At 41.6% G+C, this 19,269-nt stretch overlaps 1 protein-coding gene across 1 annotated transcript in view; it reads right to left on the bottom strand.

Annotated features, from left to right (window-relative positions):
• The window catches only part of LOC119017929 (A disintegrin and metalloproteinase with thrombospondin motifs 7), an 87,522-nt gene that overhangs the window by 25,345 nt on the left and 42,908 nt on the right, over positions 1–19,269 (bottom strand). Inside the window, exons 10-22 of the mRNA XM_037095123.1 lie at positions 18,952–19,044; positions 17,693–17,838; positions 16,424–16,593; positions 15,459–15,592; positions 14,713–14,833; positions 14,332–14,576; positions 13,351–13,492; positions 9,005–9,131; positions 6,312–6,525; positions 3,920–5,530; positions 3,390–3,542; positions 2,088–2,261; positions 1,083–1,229 (exon numbers count right to left, since the gene is read on the bottom strand). Of these exons, the coding sequence (XP_036951018.1) occupies positions 1,083–1,229; positions 2,088–2,261; positions 3,390–3,542; positions 3,920–5,530; positions 6,312–6,525; positions 9,005–9,131; positions 13,351–13,492; positions 14,332–14,576; positions 14,713–14,833; positions 15,459–15,592; positions 16,424–16,593; positions 17,693–17,838; positions 18,952–19,044 (3,477 nt within the window). The remainder of the gene's footprint in view (positions 1–1,082; positions 1,230–2,087; positions 2,262–3,389; positions 3,543–3,919; positions 5,531–6,311; positions 6,526–9,004; positions 9,132–13,350; positions 13,493–14,331; positions 14,577–14,712; positions 14,834–15,458; positions 15,593–16,423; positions 16,594–17,692; positions 17,839–18,951; positions 19,045–19,269) is intronic.

Genomic DNA, 19,269 nt, shown 5'->3' with positions numbered 1-19,269 from the left:
CTCTTTTTGTGATGAGCAGTTCTTATCGTTTTCTTTAGAACATAAATAAAAACATAGCCAACATAAGATAAGATACAAGACATTTAACAAGACTAAAAAAAATATATATATATATATACACACATTTTTAATTAATGAATAATTAGCAGAAGTGTAAATATCCGAGTGTCACATGCTACGCTTCTAAATAACATCCAAGGATTTGAACCAGTATGTTATCACATGGCATATGGCTGCATCACCGACTTTTTATGAAGGAGATTCATTAATCATATGTCTCCAGCACCTGGTGTTGAGCCACTGACTCACTGTGACACGTGTATAAACACAACAGGATGTGCTGGACTTCCTCTTCAGCCAATCGATTGGAAGAGTCGATGCTAATTCTAGACTCAAAGGGTGAATAATAGAGGTGCTGTGGTGACACAAATTGACGGCTACACCTCCTGACACACACCTAATTCTCTGGGGATGATCGCTCTTTTCTGGTGCTATGTCACATTCTTTCCACACTTATCCTCCCATCACCCCCAGTCTCTCTAAGTCTCCCTTTTCTCCATCAGCCTCCCCATCAGATGTCATATGTGACCATTTCATTATGTTCATCCTGATGCTGTATCAGTGGGCCTCATTCATGAACCATTCTTACGAACAAAACAAGATTCTTAAGATATTGGTGAATGAGGACCATTGTCTTTGCAGTGATCTCCTTTACTCCATTATATATCAGAATATCCTGTATAAACACAAAATGATCGATAAAGTGAAGTGACATTGTGTATGTAGGTTTTCTTATGTTTACTGACAGGATAAAATCTATTGAAGAGTGTCGATGCCAAGTGCTCCAACTCAGCATGCGCTGTTTACCAGGAGTTTTAGGAAATTAACTGTGCGAAGGACGTGATTTGAATTATTTAGTGATTTGAATGTAGCCTCTGAACATGATATGACATCATTTATCTCCCAGCTCATGAAACCACGTCCAGTTTAAATCAGTGACAGAGAATCTTCGTGTACTGCAAGTGGTCTATGAATCATACATGATGCTTCGTGTGTGTGTGCATGTGTGTGTGCGTGTGTACCTGTCCCCATGATCCAGTGAGCCATTGAGCGCAAGGCTGGATATTACATGACTGAATGTTGCTGGGTTGAAGGTCCCTGTTGCATCGCTCCTCCTCCGGACAGGCAACTATACGCTGCTGCTCGCCTCCTCCACACACTTCAGAGCACTGAACAACGCACACACGCACACACACACACACACACACACACACACACACACACACACACACACGATCTATGAATTTATGTTACTTGTTCTCAGCAATAAGTTGTGTAGCAGTAAAAACAGCTAAGAGACCTCAGACAGTTGTTTTCTAAATGTTTCAGATGTTTTTTTGCTTATTTTTCTGAACAGTACAAGACGCATTTAATTTTGGCACCACACAAACATCAAGCATCATACAGAAAATCCATACAATGTGACATTTAATCTTTCTTGTTCCATCATTGCTGGTTTATTCAGTTGAAAGGACAGATTGTTCTGAAATCTCCCACTTGTTTGTGAGTTCATATAGTTGTGGGAAGCTCTGAGGACTGCTTGACAGCAAGCTTTTCACTGCCATACATTACCACATCCATCCGTTATTCTTCTCAGGAGAACTACTGCTTTTATTTGTTTGTGTCTGTTAGTGCAGCATTGATCCTGCTGTGTGAAGCGTCCTTAGGTCTTGTGAAAAACATATATCAATCCAAGCTATTGTTATCATCATCATTATTCTGCACATTGATTTTCATTCAGCACTGCGATGAACAGAAGCAATAACAATCAGGAAAACAGGAAGAAATGCATTCGGAAATCTATTCATTATAAAATATACAGACTGGTATAAGTTGACAAATGTGTGCAGTAATGTGTACTGAGAGGTGTCGACCTTTGACGATAATTTCTACTGTGCAGAAAATACATCGATTTAAAAATGGGAGGATGGTGAAACTGCTTTTTTTTTACAAATACAAATACACATTTCAGTGTAGACATCAGCGCATTTTTCACAATCTCTGTCATTATTTTGCATATGACTCACCTGACCCCAGGAGGAGGTGTACCAGTCGAGACACGGCTGAAGGTTACAGGGCATCTGGCTTTGTGGCCTCGAGGACATGGCCCTGCAGTGGAAAGGTCGCAGTTGCCTTTGATCTCTCATGTCAAAACACTGGACCTCTCGTGATTTGACGCCGCCTTCACAATTCTTGGAGCACTGGGAGAAGACACGGCATGATTGATATTCAAACAGCATGAGCTACATCTTTGTGGTGAGTCAACAGGGACTGGTCAGGCTGTGTGGTTTTCATATTTAGATTAACATAATTAGCATGCTAAACATTAAACACACGCTAAAAACAATACGGCTGACACGGATGGGAATGTTAGTATTTTTGCAGGTTTGTGTTCCTGAACCAAATTAATGCCAGAGGATCATAAAAAGTCATTTCATCCAGAGGGGAACATGAATGTCAATGCCAAGTTTCTTGACAATCAAACCCAGAGTTGTCAAGGGATTTCAATGCAACTGCAACTGTCAACCTCTTGGTGGCGCTAAACAAAAGCGCCTTTTACACAGCCTGCTCGGGATGGTCCTGTTGCATGTTACTCTGCTTCACCATTCTGTATATAAGCTGCAAAAGTGGAATGGAGGGGGGGGGTCATTAATGTCCTGCCTGCTGAATGGGCAGAGGAGGTGGTAACAGTGCAGAATCGACATCTGTTGAGTAACTCAAAAACAACTAGCAGCAGTTAGCAGCTAACTGAAATAAGAACAGCAACTGAAAATGCCTGCAAAATCACAAACAGGGATGGTAAATGATTATCATCACTGCGTCATGCCCTTGTTATTACCAAGAAAGTGTACATGAAACATCAATCTCGACACAGACGGTGTTGTGTAAAAAAGTTGCCACCTATTTTGCTTGCAAAACGATGGCATGCAATCCAAAACTGCACGCTGGGGAGTGGCCTTAAAAGAAACAAAGCCAAAGTAATGAAGGGTTTTCATTACAATAGTGCTGTGCAATCTCTATGCAAGAAGAACTGAAGTTAGGGGATCGAAGTCGTCACGGTTTGTCTTCTGTGGAAGATGAGTGTCTGTGCCAAATTTCACAGCAATCCATTTGACAGATTCTGAGATACTGCAGTCTGGATCAAAGTTGTGGACTGCTATTGCTATAAACAGTCTAAGGAGATATGGCAGAAAAAACATATTCATACAAAAATTTGTCATAATGGGATTCTAAAAAAAAACACCTTTTTCAGTGCACATGCACCAAACCCTGCAATTTCAGGGTATAAAACACTGATTGTCGGAGTACAATATCAAAGTTGGACTCACCTTACTCCATTCCTCAACTTTCCATGTGGAGCAGGGGCGAAGGTAACATCGCTGGGCCGGCGCGGGCCTCTTGGCAGGATTACAGTCGGAGTCTGATCCAGAACTGCAAGCCAAAGTTCTCCAGATGGCCCCCAGACCACAGCTGGTGGAGCACTGCCGATCACACGAGAATACTACTTACAAATTGCGATTTGAGGCTTAGATGCACAAACAGCTCTATGATCTGTTGTGTTAATTGTGTTCAGGCTTGGAGCATTTTCATGCAAATGAATGCAAATTCCTTAAATCTCTTGTACATCAGAGCAGGGGTGCCAATAGAAGCATCCATCTGTTAAAATGTGCCAAAAAATAGCTTTGTGTAAATATGGCATGAGCTGCGTTAGCTCCTGGTCAAATGGTGCCTCCAAAGAACAAGGTTTACTGTGTGCACCAACCAAAACTAAACGTTGTGCCTGCAAATAATGAGAAAATAAAAAAACACGATTTGTCCTGCAGAGTAACACCAGAATGTGTGATTAATACAGACTCACAGCGCTCCAGTTGCTGGCGATCCAATACGCAGCTGTGGCGACTTCTGTGGAGGCTGGAGTTTGGACAGATGTCGGCACCGGAACCGGCCACAGAACAGGTGGATGTGTCGGCAAAATGGACACAGCAGGCGCCTGCGAGTCAATGTGCGGTGCTGCTGTTGTGCTGTGATGGCCAGTGGCAGGATCACTGTCACTGCTCCTCAGCATGGTGGGAACGACTATTTCATTGTAGTCAAAATCAGCTGAATCAAAGGACGGAGCTCGGGAAGTAGGATCAGTTCCAGTTCTGTCGGTGAAGACGGGATCTGACTGCAGGACACCAGCAGGAGGAGGCTGCGTGGCTCCTTCCAGGTTCGTAGGAGGTATCATTTCTGTTCCAGTTAGCGGGTCATCAAACGTCTGTGGGTTACCTGAGGTTAGCAGAAAAGGAACCGGTAGAGGAGTGGATTTCTGAGGAGCAGGAAGTGAGGTTACACTGAGGTCAAGGTCAGTATCCCGTGATTTCTGATTAGTGTTGTATACTGTGTTGAAATCAGTCGGATCCATTTCCACATCCTCCAATGTGAACGCAAATACTGTCGACTGGCTTGTTGTGTGAGGTATTCCTGACGCACTCTCATCCACTGACGTCAGCTCTGGTTTCTCTGCACCTTCTTGTTCTGAGGAGATATCTGTTCCTACTGTGCTTTTGCCATTGTAACTGTGCTCATAATCATCATGTCCCTCTGTCTCCTCAGCACTCACTGTTGGAGCATGAACACTGGTTTTATATCCAGGAGCCTGTTGTGGAGTCTCAGTGACATCCTCAGTAAGATCTTCCTCCTCACTGAAACTGTCATAGTTATTTTCATCCTCCCCCTCATTTTGCACATCCCGTGTAGGCTCCTTTGTAGTGACAGCCACACTAGGCACTGTGCTAATGTCATGCCTCTCTTTTAGCGGTGGTGAATGCTGAGTTGTATGTAGTGACGGGGAGCGAGTGGTCGACACAGGCAGAAGGTAATCCTCTGAAAGGAAGTCATCGTCACTGTCCTCCAGGTTTGGGCTCACTGGCTCTTCAGCAGTGGTCTTTGAATTGACAGAAGTAGCTGAGGGAGCTTTAGTAGTTTCCATGTTCTCTGTCACACTGTGTGTTGGCTCGGCCTCCTGTTGACTGTCGAATGAGTGACTCTCCCCTGACTCTGTGTCATCACTCTCAAAGTCATCCGACAGGTCTTCATGGAAGTTAATAAAGTTGTAGTCATAGTAAAAATCATCAACTTGAACGTTGTTTTCCGATGAGCGATCAATATTTTCTATGTTATTGTGATAGTCGAAGTCTCCCTCGACAATGTTATTAAGGTCGTTGTGGTTTCTCGGCTGGGCTCTGGTGGTGCTGAACTTGGGAGGAGGTTTGACTTCAGGTATGGAGTTAATCTCATTGAGCACCTCTTTGCTCGACCAGCCACTTCCTGACCAGTCGATGCCGAAATTATCCACAACTTGTGGACAGTCCTGCATGTAGCAGGTGGTGACAGCAAGGGGCTTCTTCTGGGGCTCACAGTCGACGCCCGTGTTTCTGGAGCAGGTGACATTACGGCGACGGACTCCACTTCCACAAGTTTGCGAACACTGCACAGAAAAAAAGATCCAACATCTGATCATGAGAGGGCCCAACTTATGCTTTTACATTTCCTTAGAATTGATGGTATAATTAGAATAGAAAGTACATTTTCAATAAATTAGCGACAATGAATCGTAATTTCCAGCCCAAGCTGCTTGTGTACACAAATCCTAATCCTGCTGAGAGGAAAAAAGGCTGATCATCCTCTGGACTGTGGTTCTCCTCTGGGCCACAACCACAGGTTGATGTACTGTACTGACTATGAACTGTCAGTGATGGTGATAGGTTTTTCTTTATGTGTTTATGTGTAACCCTGACCCTTATTATCATATTTAACCTCATCATCATCATCATCATCATACAGACCAAACTAAATGACAGCTACAAACCAACTACAAAACGCACTCCACATTCGACAACAAGCGGACTGAGATCTACACGCCGAGGTTTCAGCCTAAACAAAACATACGACAAACAATGTGCCCTCTGGATATCACACAGCAGGACCTTCACTAAGACCCACTGTGTATCACTTCAAACTCCAGCTTTTGTATTCTGAAGTCCTGTGACACATTCTGTTGCTGTTCAGATGGAGAGATGCATGACCCCTGAACTGGAAAATAACGACGCACTCTCAGACTGCCAGATAATTTAACTTCGAGACAGTCCTTTTTCAGAAAATGTGAAATTAACTCTTTTGATTTTCTGGTGACAATTTGCATTTTAATTTCCTTTCAAATCAGCACAATTTCCCCCAAACCAGGACCTCATTTTCCAACTCAGACTCACCTTTGACCAGCTGCCAGGGCTCCAGTCAGCGGGGCAGGGGACGTGTGTGTTGCAGGAGGACACTGACTCAGGTTTGGGCATGTGTTCACACTCGCCTGGCTGCAGGGCTTTCTGTTCATCAGCACTCACTGCCCGGATGCAGAGAACCGTCCTTTTAGTCTGTCCAGAGTTCCCACAGCTTGCCGAGCATTTCTGCCATTCTCCGAGCCACCAGCTACACAAAGGAACACAAAGAGATGCAAATATTCATTTAATTGTCCACTTCTGTTGGAAAATTACAGTATTATATAGCTGTGGAAATGCCGAGGAATCACACACACATTTGGGGTGCTGTATAAATAAAAAAATATAAATTTTTGCCATTTTGCATAAACTCAAGCTACACTTCATTGCAACACAATGTGTGGGACAACAGATGTCTGAAGAGTGGTGATTCTGTTGTCGCTTCTCATGTGAAGAGGTTACGCTTTCAAAATCACCTCAAATTGTTCAAATCTAAGAAACTTTTAAAAGGCTGAATGAGGCTTTTCTTGGGCAGAAAACACATTTGATTCTCCAGAAGGTCCATCCTTGTCCTCAAGAGTGCTTTGTTGAAGTTCCATACACAGTGTTCCCATTAATGCTTCACTGACAGAGGTTTGGAAAATAGCCCTTTCAAACAGCTTTGGTAAACTGAGAGCACGACAACATCCAGTTCATGATTCCTTGCACACTCTACTCCGGCATACTGCGCATATTAACACATATATAAAACCGAGCGCAATCATTTGACAGCAGTTTCACAAAGTGTTCCTGAGCCCATGTAGGGACGTCCTTTATACAATCCAGTGGTGAACCTTGCCTCTCCCTTGTGAATGACTGAGGATGCTCCTCTCATGCCCAATCATGATACTGTCACCTGTTATTACTGAACCTGTTTACCAGCTCTCCCGGTCTTTTGTTGCTCCTGTCCCGACTTGTTTGAAACGTGTCGTTGGCATCAAATTAAGAGTAAGCGCATATTTACAAAAATCAGTGAAGTTGATGAGGTACAACGTTAAATAAATGTATTGTCTTTGTGAAGTTTTCAATTGAGTATCTTTCAAGTAGTATGAGCAAATGATCACAATCTGTTTGATTCATGTTCGACACAGCATCCCACTCTTTTGGAATCAGAGTTACGCAGAAATATGTTCTTATTATCCTTATAGTTTTTGGAATTTGCAATTATCTCTTCTCACTTTCCACTCATGTTTCTGCTGGATCTCTCCACATACCTACATTTTGCTCACTGTCAGTGTGTATTCATGTTATATACACCCTCTTAGTGTAAAAATACTTTTTCTAATATTGCGGTCACTGATGTCACTGACACTCTGTATAACACCTTCTGATCTTAGTTGAAAAAATACAGATATGGACTAAAATTGTGAACAGAATGTCAAGAAATAAAAGTTTGATGTCTATCCATTGTGTTGCAGAGAAGTTAGCATGCTAACCAGCTAGCCCTGGCCTGTCCCAGTCCAAAGCTCCTGTGTTAGGAGTGTAAACATCGACACTCAGAGCTCCAGTTCAGGGCTGCAAACTGCATGGCTAACTGAGCTAACACAGCTACAAATGGCAGCTGTGGAGCGACACCACCAATATGCTGCCACCTGTTTCTTTTGCAGCAATTACACAATGATTATGAGAAACGCTGCTCTGAAGTGCATTTATCATAATTAATTAAGCACAGCAAGCTGTTGTTCAACCACAAATTACAAAGAGTCTAATTCAAAGGGGAACCCTTTCATTAAATTATCAGCAGGTCTAAATAAATCAGTAGATGAGTGTTTATTTTTTAACTCCCTGAATCCTTGAAAACATTCTGATCAAATCCCTCATGGAGGCAGTAAGTCCTGCTGCAGTGAGACCAGAAGAGACTCTACTGTTCAACACAATACAGTCATTGTGCTCCAGCCTGTTCTCCCACATTAACGTTCAGTGATTTTAATCTATCTATTTCTATTTTAAACAACCATCACATCATCATCATCAACACAAGTTTAAAGAAAAATGAACTTACATGAGCTGCAGTTCTCATAGCTTTTAATTACAATACAATGAAGCCTATATGGTCAATTGGTTGAAGCCTGCTCATTACATTATGCCCTTATGTAAAAATAAATACATTCATTAAAAGGGTTTGGATCTCCACCACCCCCACAGTTTCACCAAATAGGGGCCCAGACAGCATTTTCCATAGGGCCCTGAAAAAGCTAATAAACAGCAGTGGTAGACTGTATTAAAGTATGATGGCCCCTGGCCTTCATGTACAGGGTATAAACACACATCTGACACTCGGAGTAACCAATATGGTGGCTTTTGCTATCTTGTCAGTGGGTTTTTAAACAGCCACAGCCTGAACACTCAATCCATCTCTCTCAGAATGCAACCATTAATACAAATATAGTTCCTTTATATTATATTATTCTGTTATGATAATGAAATCACAATTTCAATGACACTTCTTCTGCTGAATAAAATACTGAAGCTGTGACTCCAGCTGTTATGTAACTTCAGGTGCGGTTGATTGGATTCTTTGCTTCAGTTCACACTACGAGGATAAGTGTTTACTCCAAGACCTGAACAACCTGTGTCTTTATCCCCAGTGTGTGTCTCTGAATACTGCTGCTGACATCAATTTGTAAATTATGTCTGGGAGCTACACTCACATGGCCGGACATGGCTCCTTGTTACAGCTGGTTTGGTTATCGTCAGGGCGGGTTGAGGGGTCACAGAGGTGCTCCTCCACAATCCCAGTTGTCTTTTCCACACAGTGAACAATCTGCCTCTGAACACCTGGAATACCAGCAGAAGGAGAGAGGAGAGATTTTGTGATTAAGCACACGAACATGACTCCCAGCTGCACCTCAGTCAGAGTAATATATGTCCAGCACCTGGAGGGCACGTGGTGAGCCACTGACAGGTGGTTGTGAAGCAAAAAACAATCTAGAGGTGACTGAATGGCTGATTACAAAAATCAGGATAATAATAATAATGCAATGGTTGGTTGAGCTGTAACGATTAATTGATTAGTCAGTTGAAAGAAAATTAGTTGCTATGTATTTCTTTTAGGGCAGTCACGATACCAGATTCTCGCTTCACAATATCTATTTATCTTTGTATCTGTAGGAATGTTCTGTGTTTTGTCTCTTTTTTGGCAAATAAATGACCCTCAAAATACAAATGTGGGGAGGCAGAAAGACACTCACTGTAAAAAAAATATATATATACTCAAAGGAAAATTACTGTTGTATTATAAAAAACGGTAACACAATACCAATAATCCATTTTTTAATATGACGGTTACCGTGACTATGGCAATATAATGACACCCTTAATTCCTATAATTGATTTATTGTTTCCTTTTTCTAGAAAAGATGTGAAACATTTGCAGGTTGCAGCTTCTTCACTGTGAAGATTTGCAGCTTTTGTTTGTCATTTATGGCAGTAAATGAATATTCTCTAGGTTTTGGACTGCTGGTTGGACAACAGAAGCACTTTGGGAAACTGCCCTGAGTATTTTTCACAACTGAACAAACTGTGTTGTCATTGAAAGGGAAGTAAATATTGAATGACCTGCTGTAAGGCAGTATGCTACATATCTGACTAAACTCAACTTAAACAATGTCTGAAGGAAACCAGAGCTGTGTCCACTTTTAGATGTACATGTTTCATGTATTTTGGTCATTTTGTATAGTGTAATGTAAATCTGTATATTGTTATGTCACCTGCTAAATGATGTAAATGAGCACTCTTGCTAAATCCGGCATGTTTACATTGTGTATTTTATACTGATGTTTATTAGCTTGCTCAGTCCTGGGCAGACAAACAAATTACACAAAAATATAAATGAAAATATATTTTTTATGCTTCATAGACTAAATGATTGATCCTGAAGAAAACTGATAATGAAAATAATGGCTGCAGCCCTTCTATGTGGACAGAAATATATTCTGTATCTTCCTGTACAGTCAAACATCAAAGTGTCAAGCTTCAGGACACAAAAGGACTCGTGTCCTACGGCTCTGACAGATTCAGCTCCACCTGTGATGCCTCTCTCCAGTATTACTCTCACCCCCATGAGGGGATTTCCAGCTGGAGGCAACTCTCAGCTTGCTGCACCCTCAGCTCAGGGCCACAGTGCAAGTCTGACAGCTAATTTGCACCTTCAAAGTCCTCTCAAAAAGAACAGGGCAGCTAGGTTAAGACTGAAAGTCAGGTGGAGACGAAAAGAAAGAAAGAAATGAGGGAGACAGGAAAACAATCCAAGATTACGTACATAAATTAGATTAGTACGTAGATTAGATTAGATCAGGGGTCACCAACACGGTGCCCGCGGGCACCAGGTAGCCCCCAAGGACCACATGAGTAGCCCTCAGGCCTGTTCTAAAAATTAAAATTGAATATTGATATTATCTGTTTCCCACCTTGTTAAGTCATTGTTGATAATTATTGTGAGAAATCATTAACATGATCAGTGTCTCCACAGAGATGAGTATCATTAATCATTAATAATCATATATGACTAAAGGCAAACTCAGCAAATTTGTCATTTCAGAAGAGTGTATCAAACTGGTAGCCCTTCCTATGACTCAGTACCCATGAAGTAGCTCTCAGTTTCAACAAGGTTGCTGACCCCTGGATTAGATAGATGTACGTAGATTACATGGTGTTTTTGTCTGAATTCAACAGCCATTTAATGCAAGTTTTGTCATTTGATGCGCTGAATATTAAAGTGGTGAGGTGGAAGAGAAAGTAGGTTTTCTGGGGAAAGCTTCTCTACACTGTTCTTCCAGTGACATTTTTGTGAGGCAGCTCATTCTGCTCAGGACAATGAAATACAATCCAGAAGGATATGAAGAGCCTCGACATTAATAATAATATCCTGGTTTCATGAAGCTCCTTTCAAGGGACCCAAGGACACACTGACAGAATAGATGGAAAATAAAGCTGCAGATTATGTTAAATTATACACATGGTTGAATAAAGGAGGTAGCAGTTATGCTGGACCCACCCTTAAACATAAGGCTTTTATGTAAAACAGGCACAAGGTCACTGTGCAGGTCACTGCCGGAGCAAACAGCAGCGCAGTATTTGTTGTTTCATGTTTGCTTCTTCTGTCCGTTACAGGCACCTAAAGGATTTCTGACAATATTCTCGTCAGCATAAATTTAAACATGTTTCTTTGGTACAGCTGGAATTAGGACAAGTTTATATTAAAGGGGCACTATGTAGATCTGGGGAAGACATTCACATATTTACAATATTATATAAATAAGGTCCCAGAACACTGTTTGAAGATAGGGAGGTGGCAGGGTCCGCCACACATAAACAAAGTAAAACAGTATAAACTGTGTTGTCCTTCAAGCTCAGTATGTTTATTCAGTTTATTCAGGGTTAGTGTTGTGAAAACAAAGAGAGTTTGTTCAGGCATGAAAAATAATCTTCCTCTTAAATGTCTTCAAAACTACGTAGTGCTCCTTCAATTTGTGAACAGTATTCATAAAGCTCAGCACAAATTCATGCAGGACACGGAAATCATAAGCCCCACCTGATCAGATCATCACCAGCCTCCGACCAACCACATTCACTCTTCCAAATTAGTCCATTTAAACCCAAGCTGTAATTCACTGATCTCTTCTTCAACATTGTTGCACGCACATCACAGCTGCCGGCAAGCTTGCCGCCACCACCACCCCAGCCCCCACCTGCTTATTCTGAGTCTAAAATGGCTCAATTTATCTAGTTGCTTCGACTCTACTCCCGTGGAGGGGTATGCATTGTGCTCCCCATTGTGCTGCCTTGACCTAGCATGCTGCTTGTCAAATCCGGGGAGCTCCTGGAGCGGAGCCTTCAGTGCCGAGCCTAACTGTATATCATATAACAGCAAGGGGATACATAACGATGAGGCCCTTCATCTGCAGTATTAATTTATTTCAGATTTCAGAGATGATCGCCTCCTCACTCTGCTGACGTCAACTGACCTCCAGCTGTGTCTGCAGAGGTCACAACTGTCGTTGACCTCTCCACCTCCATCTTCAACACATTTTGAATCTTTTATCCAAATATGAAAGATAGAAGCACAAACCAGCAAGGCCAACACTTTCCATGTGTTCGCCTCTATGTTTACTCAGTCCCTTCACATGTGCTTCTTTTCGACCCCCAAGGCTAAATAACTTATGTACTCACAGCAATATGGACCAGAAAAAAGGGTCTATTTAAGGCCTATATCAGTGCTGCTGCTCCATCATTACAAACAACCTGAGACCTGCAGTTATTCCTCTCCTGGTATGAATAAGTTTCACCTCCAACCCTGCATCCAAAGGGGTGCTATGTGCTATGAAAATGAAAACTGCACCTGGTGCAGTTACATTTATGTCAGCAATCAGCCAGTAAAGAAAGCTGGCCATCAGAGTAAAGGTCAAGGACACCGGTCTAGTGCGTAAAGCTCGATAATACTGCAAGTGATTCAACAAGTTCCATCCGTCACTCAGTCTTTGAAAATGTCTTTGAAAGCACCGTCTTGAATGCTAGTTTGATCAGTTTCAGGTTCATCCAGGGGGACAAGCCTTCAAAGCACGTTCGTCCAACAGTACAAGGCATTTTTTAATTTCATTCGCACTGTGACGCACAAATTGATCTCTGAAGTCCATCACTCCGCTCAGAATAGACCTTGATCTCATGAAAAGCGAGATAAGAGACCAAGTGTGGACATTTACTCACGATGGAGTAAATGAAAAATCTTTGATCGTGAATTACTGATGCGTCCCTCTGCATTTCAGTCACAGTCACAGTCACTCTGAAAACATTTGAATAACTTTTGCATGACATTAAAAATAGTGCACATTAGATTCCAAAAATTGACGCAGCCACAAATATTTGAGCTCCACAAAAAAGTCATATTTTAAAGAAGTAATCAAAAATTTTATTAATTTTTTGTATTCTGATGCAGATTACATGTTTTCTGTCACTACCCAACCCTGAGGTCCAACAGATGTAAACTTGCTTCTCTCACCTGTCCCACAGGTGACACTGCACTCAGTCCATGAGCCATATTTCCAGAAGAATCCTGACGCTGGCAAACTGTTGTCCTCAGAAACATTTTGACTGATTGTGTACTCGTACCGCACGCCTGGATTGGTCTCCTGAAAGAGAAGCTGTAACACAAAAGACAATATCGGACAAATTCTGAAATATATCAAAAAAATCAGCTTCTGGCAAAATATCCCCAGGAACTAAATCACAAACTAAAAATCTTATTTGTCGTGTTTCTGCGGGGAACCATGAAGAAAGGATTAAAAAGCAACAGCTTTGATGCATTTGATAAATGACAGCAGCAGTAGAACAGTAGAGGCTCAAACTGAAGCTGCATCGAGTGCTTTTGGTTATTCTGGGAGGCTGCACTGAAAAAAAAAATAAGGTTATATATATGATAAAATGTGTTTTTTGTGCATTAAAGGAGAAATATTATGTTCATTTTTTAGGTTCAGAATTTGTTTTTTTATTTCATTCTTTCTGAGACTGTTCAAGTTTGACTTTTGTAACTTTCTTTTACATGCACAAGAACACATTTAAAAAGACAAGCATTATCTATGTGCTGATGCTGATGAAGGTGGTATGACTTCTTTAATTTTACCTTGGACATCAAATAAATGTATCGATTTATTCTGTGATTATATTTTGATTCTGCAAATTAGCTAGTAACTAAAGCTTTTAAACAAATGTAGTAAAAAGGACAGTAAAAAATGTACTTAAGCACTTAAGTAACTGTATTTAGTTACATTCCACCACTAGATATCAGAATATACAACTTTGTGGGAGGAGCTTATTAGAGGAAAGGAACCAAAACTAGAACTTTGTTAACATTAATTAAGGTTTTAATTCAGCTTGATTTGTTTGAAAGCTTTTGTTACACTGTTTGCTTTCTGTCATTTTTACATGTCTGAAATACAAATCCATCAATCCATCAGTCAGTCGGTCAGTCGGTCAGTCATACCTGAATCCACAGCGGTTCCATGGTGGGCCCTGGAGACGTCAGATTCTCCAGGTGTCCTGTCCTCTCATAGGTGAACACTGTCCCTGCTGCCTTGTACTCTCCGTTCCACTGAATCGTCCAGCCACCGTTCAGAAAATACTTGCTGGGGTTGTCGCTTCGTAGCGCCAAGAAGTTTCCAGCTTCAGCCACCTCCTCAATGCGAATGTCCCAAGCTCCCTCTGGGATCAGTCCGATGTCTACGTAACCTGGAGGTCATTTAACGCGAGTTAAAAATACAAGATCACCAGATTTACATTTAATGTTACTTTATATCCTTATTGTATATCATACTACTATGACATATTAAAGACCTGCTGCTGCTAAACCAAGTCAGAAACTTACCAAGTCCTTCGCTCTCCTCAAACGTTCTCCTCACGGTCGTGCAGGTGGAGCTGTTTCCGTTACACACCCCACAGCGGTCCTCCACAGCGTTGGACCCAATCACGTAGTCACAGCCTACATTCTGTACATAAGGTCCACAACACATCAGAAGAAGAAACCAGACAGTTATCGAACAAGATTAGATAATAGAAATTACGTAACAGCAGAGAACTGTTTTCTCATGATAAATCATCTCGCCATCCTGACAAAGTTGTCTATTATCCAGAGATCACAAAATTAATAACTAATAATCTCGAGACAACAGCATAAAAAAGTAGTTGCAATGCTTCTGTCAATGCTTCTGTCAACCACTGATTTAGCCTGATTTTTTTTTATTACAGGGATCACTGGAAACACAAAAATGGGTCAGGTGGGGAAGGTGGAAAATGTGGCTGCCTGACAAAAATGTCACAAAATGTCATGAAATCAGAGCCCAGAGTCTGTGATTGCTGTCCACTCGGTATCCAAACAGTGTCGGTATCAGTGACTGGCATTTTGGCCTGGGGTGATAGGCAAGAACAGACAGATAACAGCCACGCCGTTTGCTCTATCGATAAGCTCATTTTCATTCAGAATGTCAAATGTACGAGACTCACCTGAAGTGAAAACAAAGTGAGAGTCAACTCAATACACTGCATCGCTAACAAGGCAGTGGTGCAGTGAAATGAAGCAGAGATATGCAAGAAGAATTTCCCTCCCTTTTATACCTGGCAGATGCCGTTGATGCACATGTCTCTGCTTTTGTTGCCCTCGTTGCACGGCGTCCCATCGGTGACGGCATCCCGCATCTTCTCAGAGAAATGTTCGTTCACCGGACGGCAGTGTAGTTCACATGGGCTCACTGGAAGAAAGAAGAAAGAAGGGTTTGAGAGAGCTGAAAAATTAACAAAGCAACAGCAAGCAACAAAAGGTACTCGACAAAATTCAACATAGGCTTTTTTTGTCATTGTATATGAGTCAAGCCTTCGTGTAAATAAAAGAGGTACTTTTAAGATTGACGGTATTTTTGTTTTCAGCTCAAACTCATTTTCAGAAGGAATACTCGGGAATTGACACATCTGGGTAGAGTGTATGTGGTTCAGCTGAGCTATGTGTAGAGACCCTGGTGATTCTACGAGCAAAGTTTCCTGTTGTGTCGAGCCTTCTTAGTGTTTTAAAAATAGCGATTTTGATGCTAGCATAACAGTGCGCCATGCACTCCCATTGAAAATGAGTTTGAGCCCAAAACAAAAACATGATCTATCTTAAAAGTGCCTCTGTCATTGTAATTATGCTTTCACAGAAAGGTTTGACTCATAAACATTCACAAAAAAAAAAAGCTTAGGTTGCATTTTGGCAAGAGTTTCACTTTAAGTCTGCCTGTCACAGCCTGAATCTGATTAAAAGGGTTAAGGTTAGGGTTAGACAGTTCACCCCCAAAATCAAAGATCCATAATTTTCCCCTTACCTGTAGTGCTATTTATCCATCTAGATTTTTTGCTGCTGTTTCATGTAGGAACTATTTTCCTTCCATGTCACTGCACAGTGAGCAGCAAAGTAAAGATGCCTTGAGCAGCACGAGCTAAATGCCATCTAGCTGTGATTGTCCACATCTCAGCAGCCCACACCAGCAATAATTTAGATGCATTAACAGCACCGCAGGCATGTGGAAATGAAGAAACATGCAGCTCACCTCTGCTGATGACTGCTTCCCACTTGTAGAGCTTTCCCTTGTACGGCATTGTGTTGAAGTGACTGCACTGGAGGTCTCTGAAGGTGGGCAGCTCATGGAGACACGCTGCAGTGTGACAGATCTTGTACCTCCGTCGCTCTCCCAGACAGTACCTCCCTCTGTGTTTCGGACTGTAGGACGGTGAAATACATTTGGATATTTCAGCACCGATATTCGTGATATTTTGAACAACTACCTGAGCAAAACACCTGCTTGTCTCACGTGTCACAATAACTGGTGATCAAGTTCACGCTGCTTTAGGTCCCAAATACTATCTGGTCCGTAAAAATCAACATATTAACACTGAGACTGGAAAACTAGCTGTTGAATCCACATTTACTTACTTTTAATTAAAGTTTACCATTTCTGCAGAGAAGTCTCTAAGTTAACTTGTACAATCAGAGTGACAATCAACATCTTGAATCTTGAAAGTGAAACCATTTCTGGTGTCGGTTGTGCAGTTTGAGACACTTCTGAGTGTCTTGAAGGTGTTCTGATGTCTTTCTTCAAACTGACTGCTCTGTGATTTGTTGTATGGTGTATGTATGTGAATACAGAGCTTGTTCTCTCAACGATCCCGTTTGATTGAAAAGATGCTTTAAGATATTCATTTAAGCCACTATTGTTGTGTATTTTGGGTTATAATAGGACCCGTAGTGGTCATGCACCAGGTGCATTGTGGGCAATGCGCGCCTTGTTGTTGTTGTTGACGGATTAGCCATGTGCTGGAAGTTATGCCGCTATAAGTAAATCCTCAACGTTACGTCGTGGTCCGAGAAATCATTGTTATACTAGTAACACACAGTGAAGATATAACAACTATCTTACCTTTGTGCATGATATTACAATAGTGCAATGACAAGATTACAGGATAACATTCTTGCTGTGAGCAACATCCCACATGTTTATGGTGAACAGTGAAGCGTATGAAGAGTTGTGTGAAGAGACAGACAGTTGAAGATGACATCACAGATTCTGCTGCCTCTCACCGGCAGGCGACAGGTGGATCCAATGTGTGAATTAAGTTACCGCCTGATGCTCCTCTCATTTTGCAAACGTCAATCATTATCTGTCCATGTTTTTCCCAAAGAAGGTTCGTCTCTCCATGTGCACCTGATCGACTTTACTTCATCACAAAGTATGAGATGTTTTTTTTGTCTTCTTGTCAAGACAAGGTACATTTCAGATTCACCTCAGTTTAAGTGTTTTGTGCTGATAGGTTAATCTTACACTGGGTTATCGCAGTCCCTGTGGGCGCTCTGGACTCCTGACCCACACGTCCTTGAACAGGCCGACCAATCGCTCCACGCTGCCCAGCCACCATTTACACTCACTGGCTTGTATCCAGCTTTGACACACTCACCACTGAAACACCACTGGTAAAACAAGAGAGCGAATTTTACATCATTAAAGGCACGCTAACACAAAGCTTTATCTTCTTCCTACTTAACAGAAAATGTTGTTTATACATTTGCTGCCCACTCACTTATAGTTTTATAAGCACTATATTGTCCAAATTCTGATACAGCACATATCTCTAAATGTTGCTACATGTAGATTTTTTCTTTTCACTTTCAATGACTGGATTTGTTGAGAACATTTCATTTTTTAACCTTATCTTGTTGTTGACATAACGAATGCTAACTCTTTAATTAGGTCGTTTGTAGTTAGTCTACCTGTTAAAGGTGCACTATGTCGTTTTGGAGAAGAAATTCAAACTCAGGATTTTAATATCTACAATATTAATGAGGTCATGTTACAAACTCAGAAGTTTTAATTTTTTCCATATGTTTGTTTTAGATTGGTCAATCAAATATGAACACCAACAAATGATGACATGGTGACTTCATGAACTGCAATTTCAAACAAGCCGCCACGTCTTCCATAGCGTTGTGATGTCACAACTACACAGTCACCGCCCCCAACACAGTCATGGTTAGAAAACACCTCAGGCCTGTGAGAGCTGACCAATCAGAGCAGACTGGGCTTTTCAGGGAGGGACCGTAATGTGACAGGCGCTAAAACAGAGCATTCAGGCAGAGGGTGATCAGAAGTGCTGCAGCACTGGACAGTACGGGAAACATGATTTTTTGTTTTTTGTTAAAGAATATGTTCAAACATTACATGTAGATTACACTGTATATGCATGATTTTTTGGTCTGTTGTACTGTCCTGTGTACACAGCGATTTGCTGTCGTCAGGCCACGCTGTGCAAATGAAAGCTACGTGAGTAGAATCTATTTCAGTGCTACTTGTAATATTAAAGGCAAAAAGGTCAGACACCAATCTAAAACAAACATATTTGCAAGGTCTGTCAGAGTCTGTCAGAGTCCTGTCTCTACATGTTGACCTCCCTGAGGGAAACTGCAAAGACTCCCATGAGTCTCCCTGACCCCTCTAGAAATCAACCACTGCAGCTGTCAAGTACAGAATCTGGATTCTCATCACAACCCCCCACGTCTCTTATGCTCATGCAACACAAAACTCACCTTGTCCTGACCACAGCTGGTTCCATCCACAGCCCCGTCCAGCTTTGAGTGGCAGGTCGTTCCCACAGTGCACCACAGAGTACTGCATACATTCTGGGAAAGAAAAGAGAGATCGGTGTATTTCCTCAACCTGATTGCCTGCTTTTCAAACATACACTTATTTCCCCAAGGCATTCTAAGTATAGAAGCAGAAATGGTGCATTTGCTGTTCACCGCTCAGACACGCAGTGCATACACGACATAATGAATTTGACCTCAAATAAAATGAGAGTGGGTTTGGTGAATACTCCATCTTAAACCTCTCATGTAGTTTGTTTA

The sequence above is a fragment of the Acanthopagrus latus genome, chromosome 4 (assembly GCF_904848185.1).
Source record: "Acanthopagrus latus isolate v.2019 chromosome 4, fAcaLat1.1, whole genome shotgun sequence".
Classification (NCBI taxonomy): domain Eukaryota; kingdom Metazoa; phylum Chordata; class Actinopteri; order Spariformes; family Sparidae; genus Acanthopagrus; species Acanthopagrus latus.
This window is presented reverse-complemented; position numbering and strand designations above follow the sequence as displayed.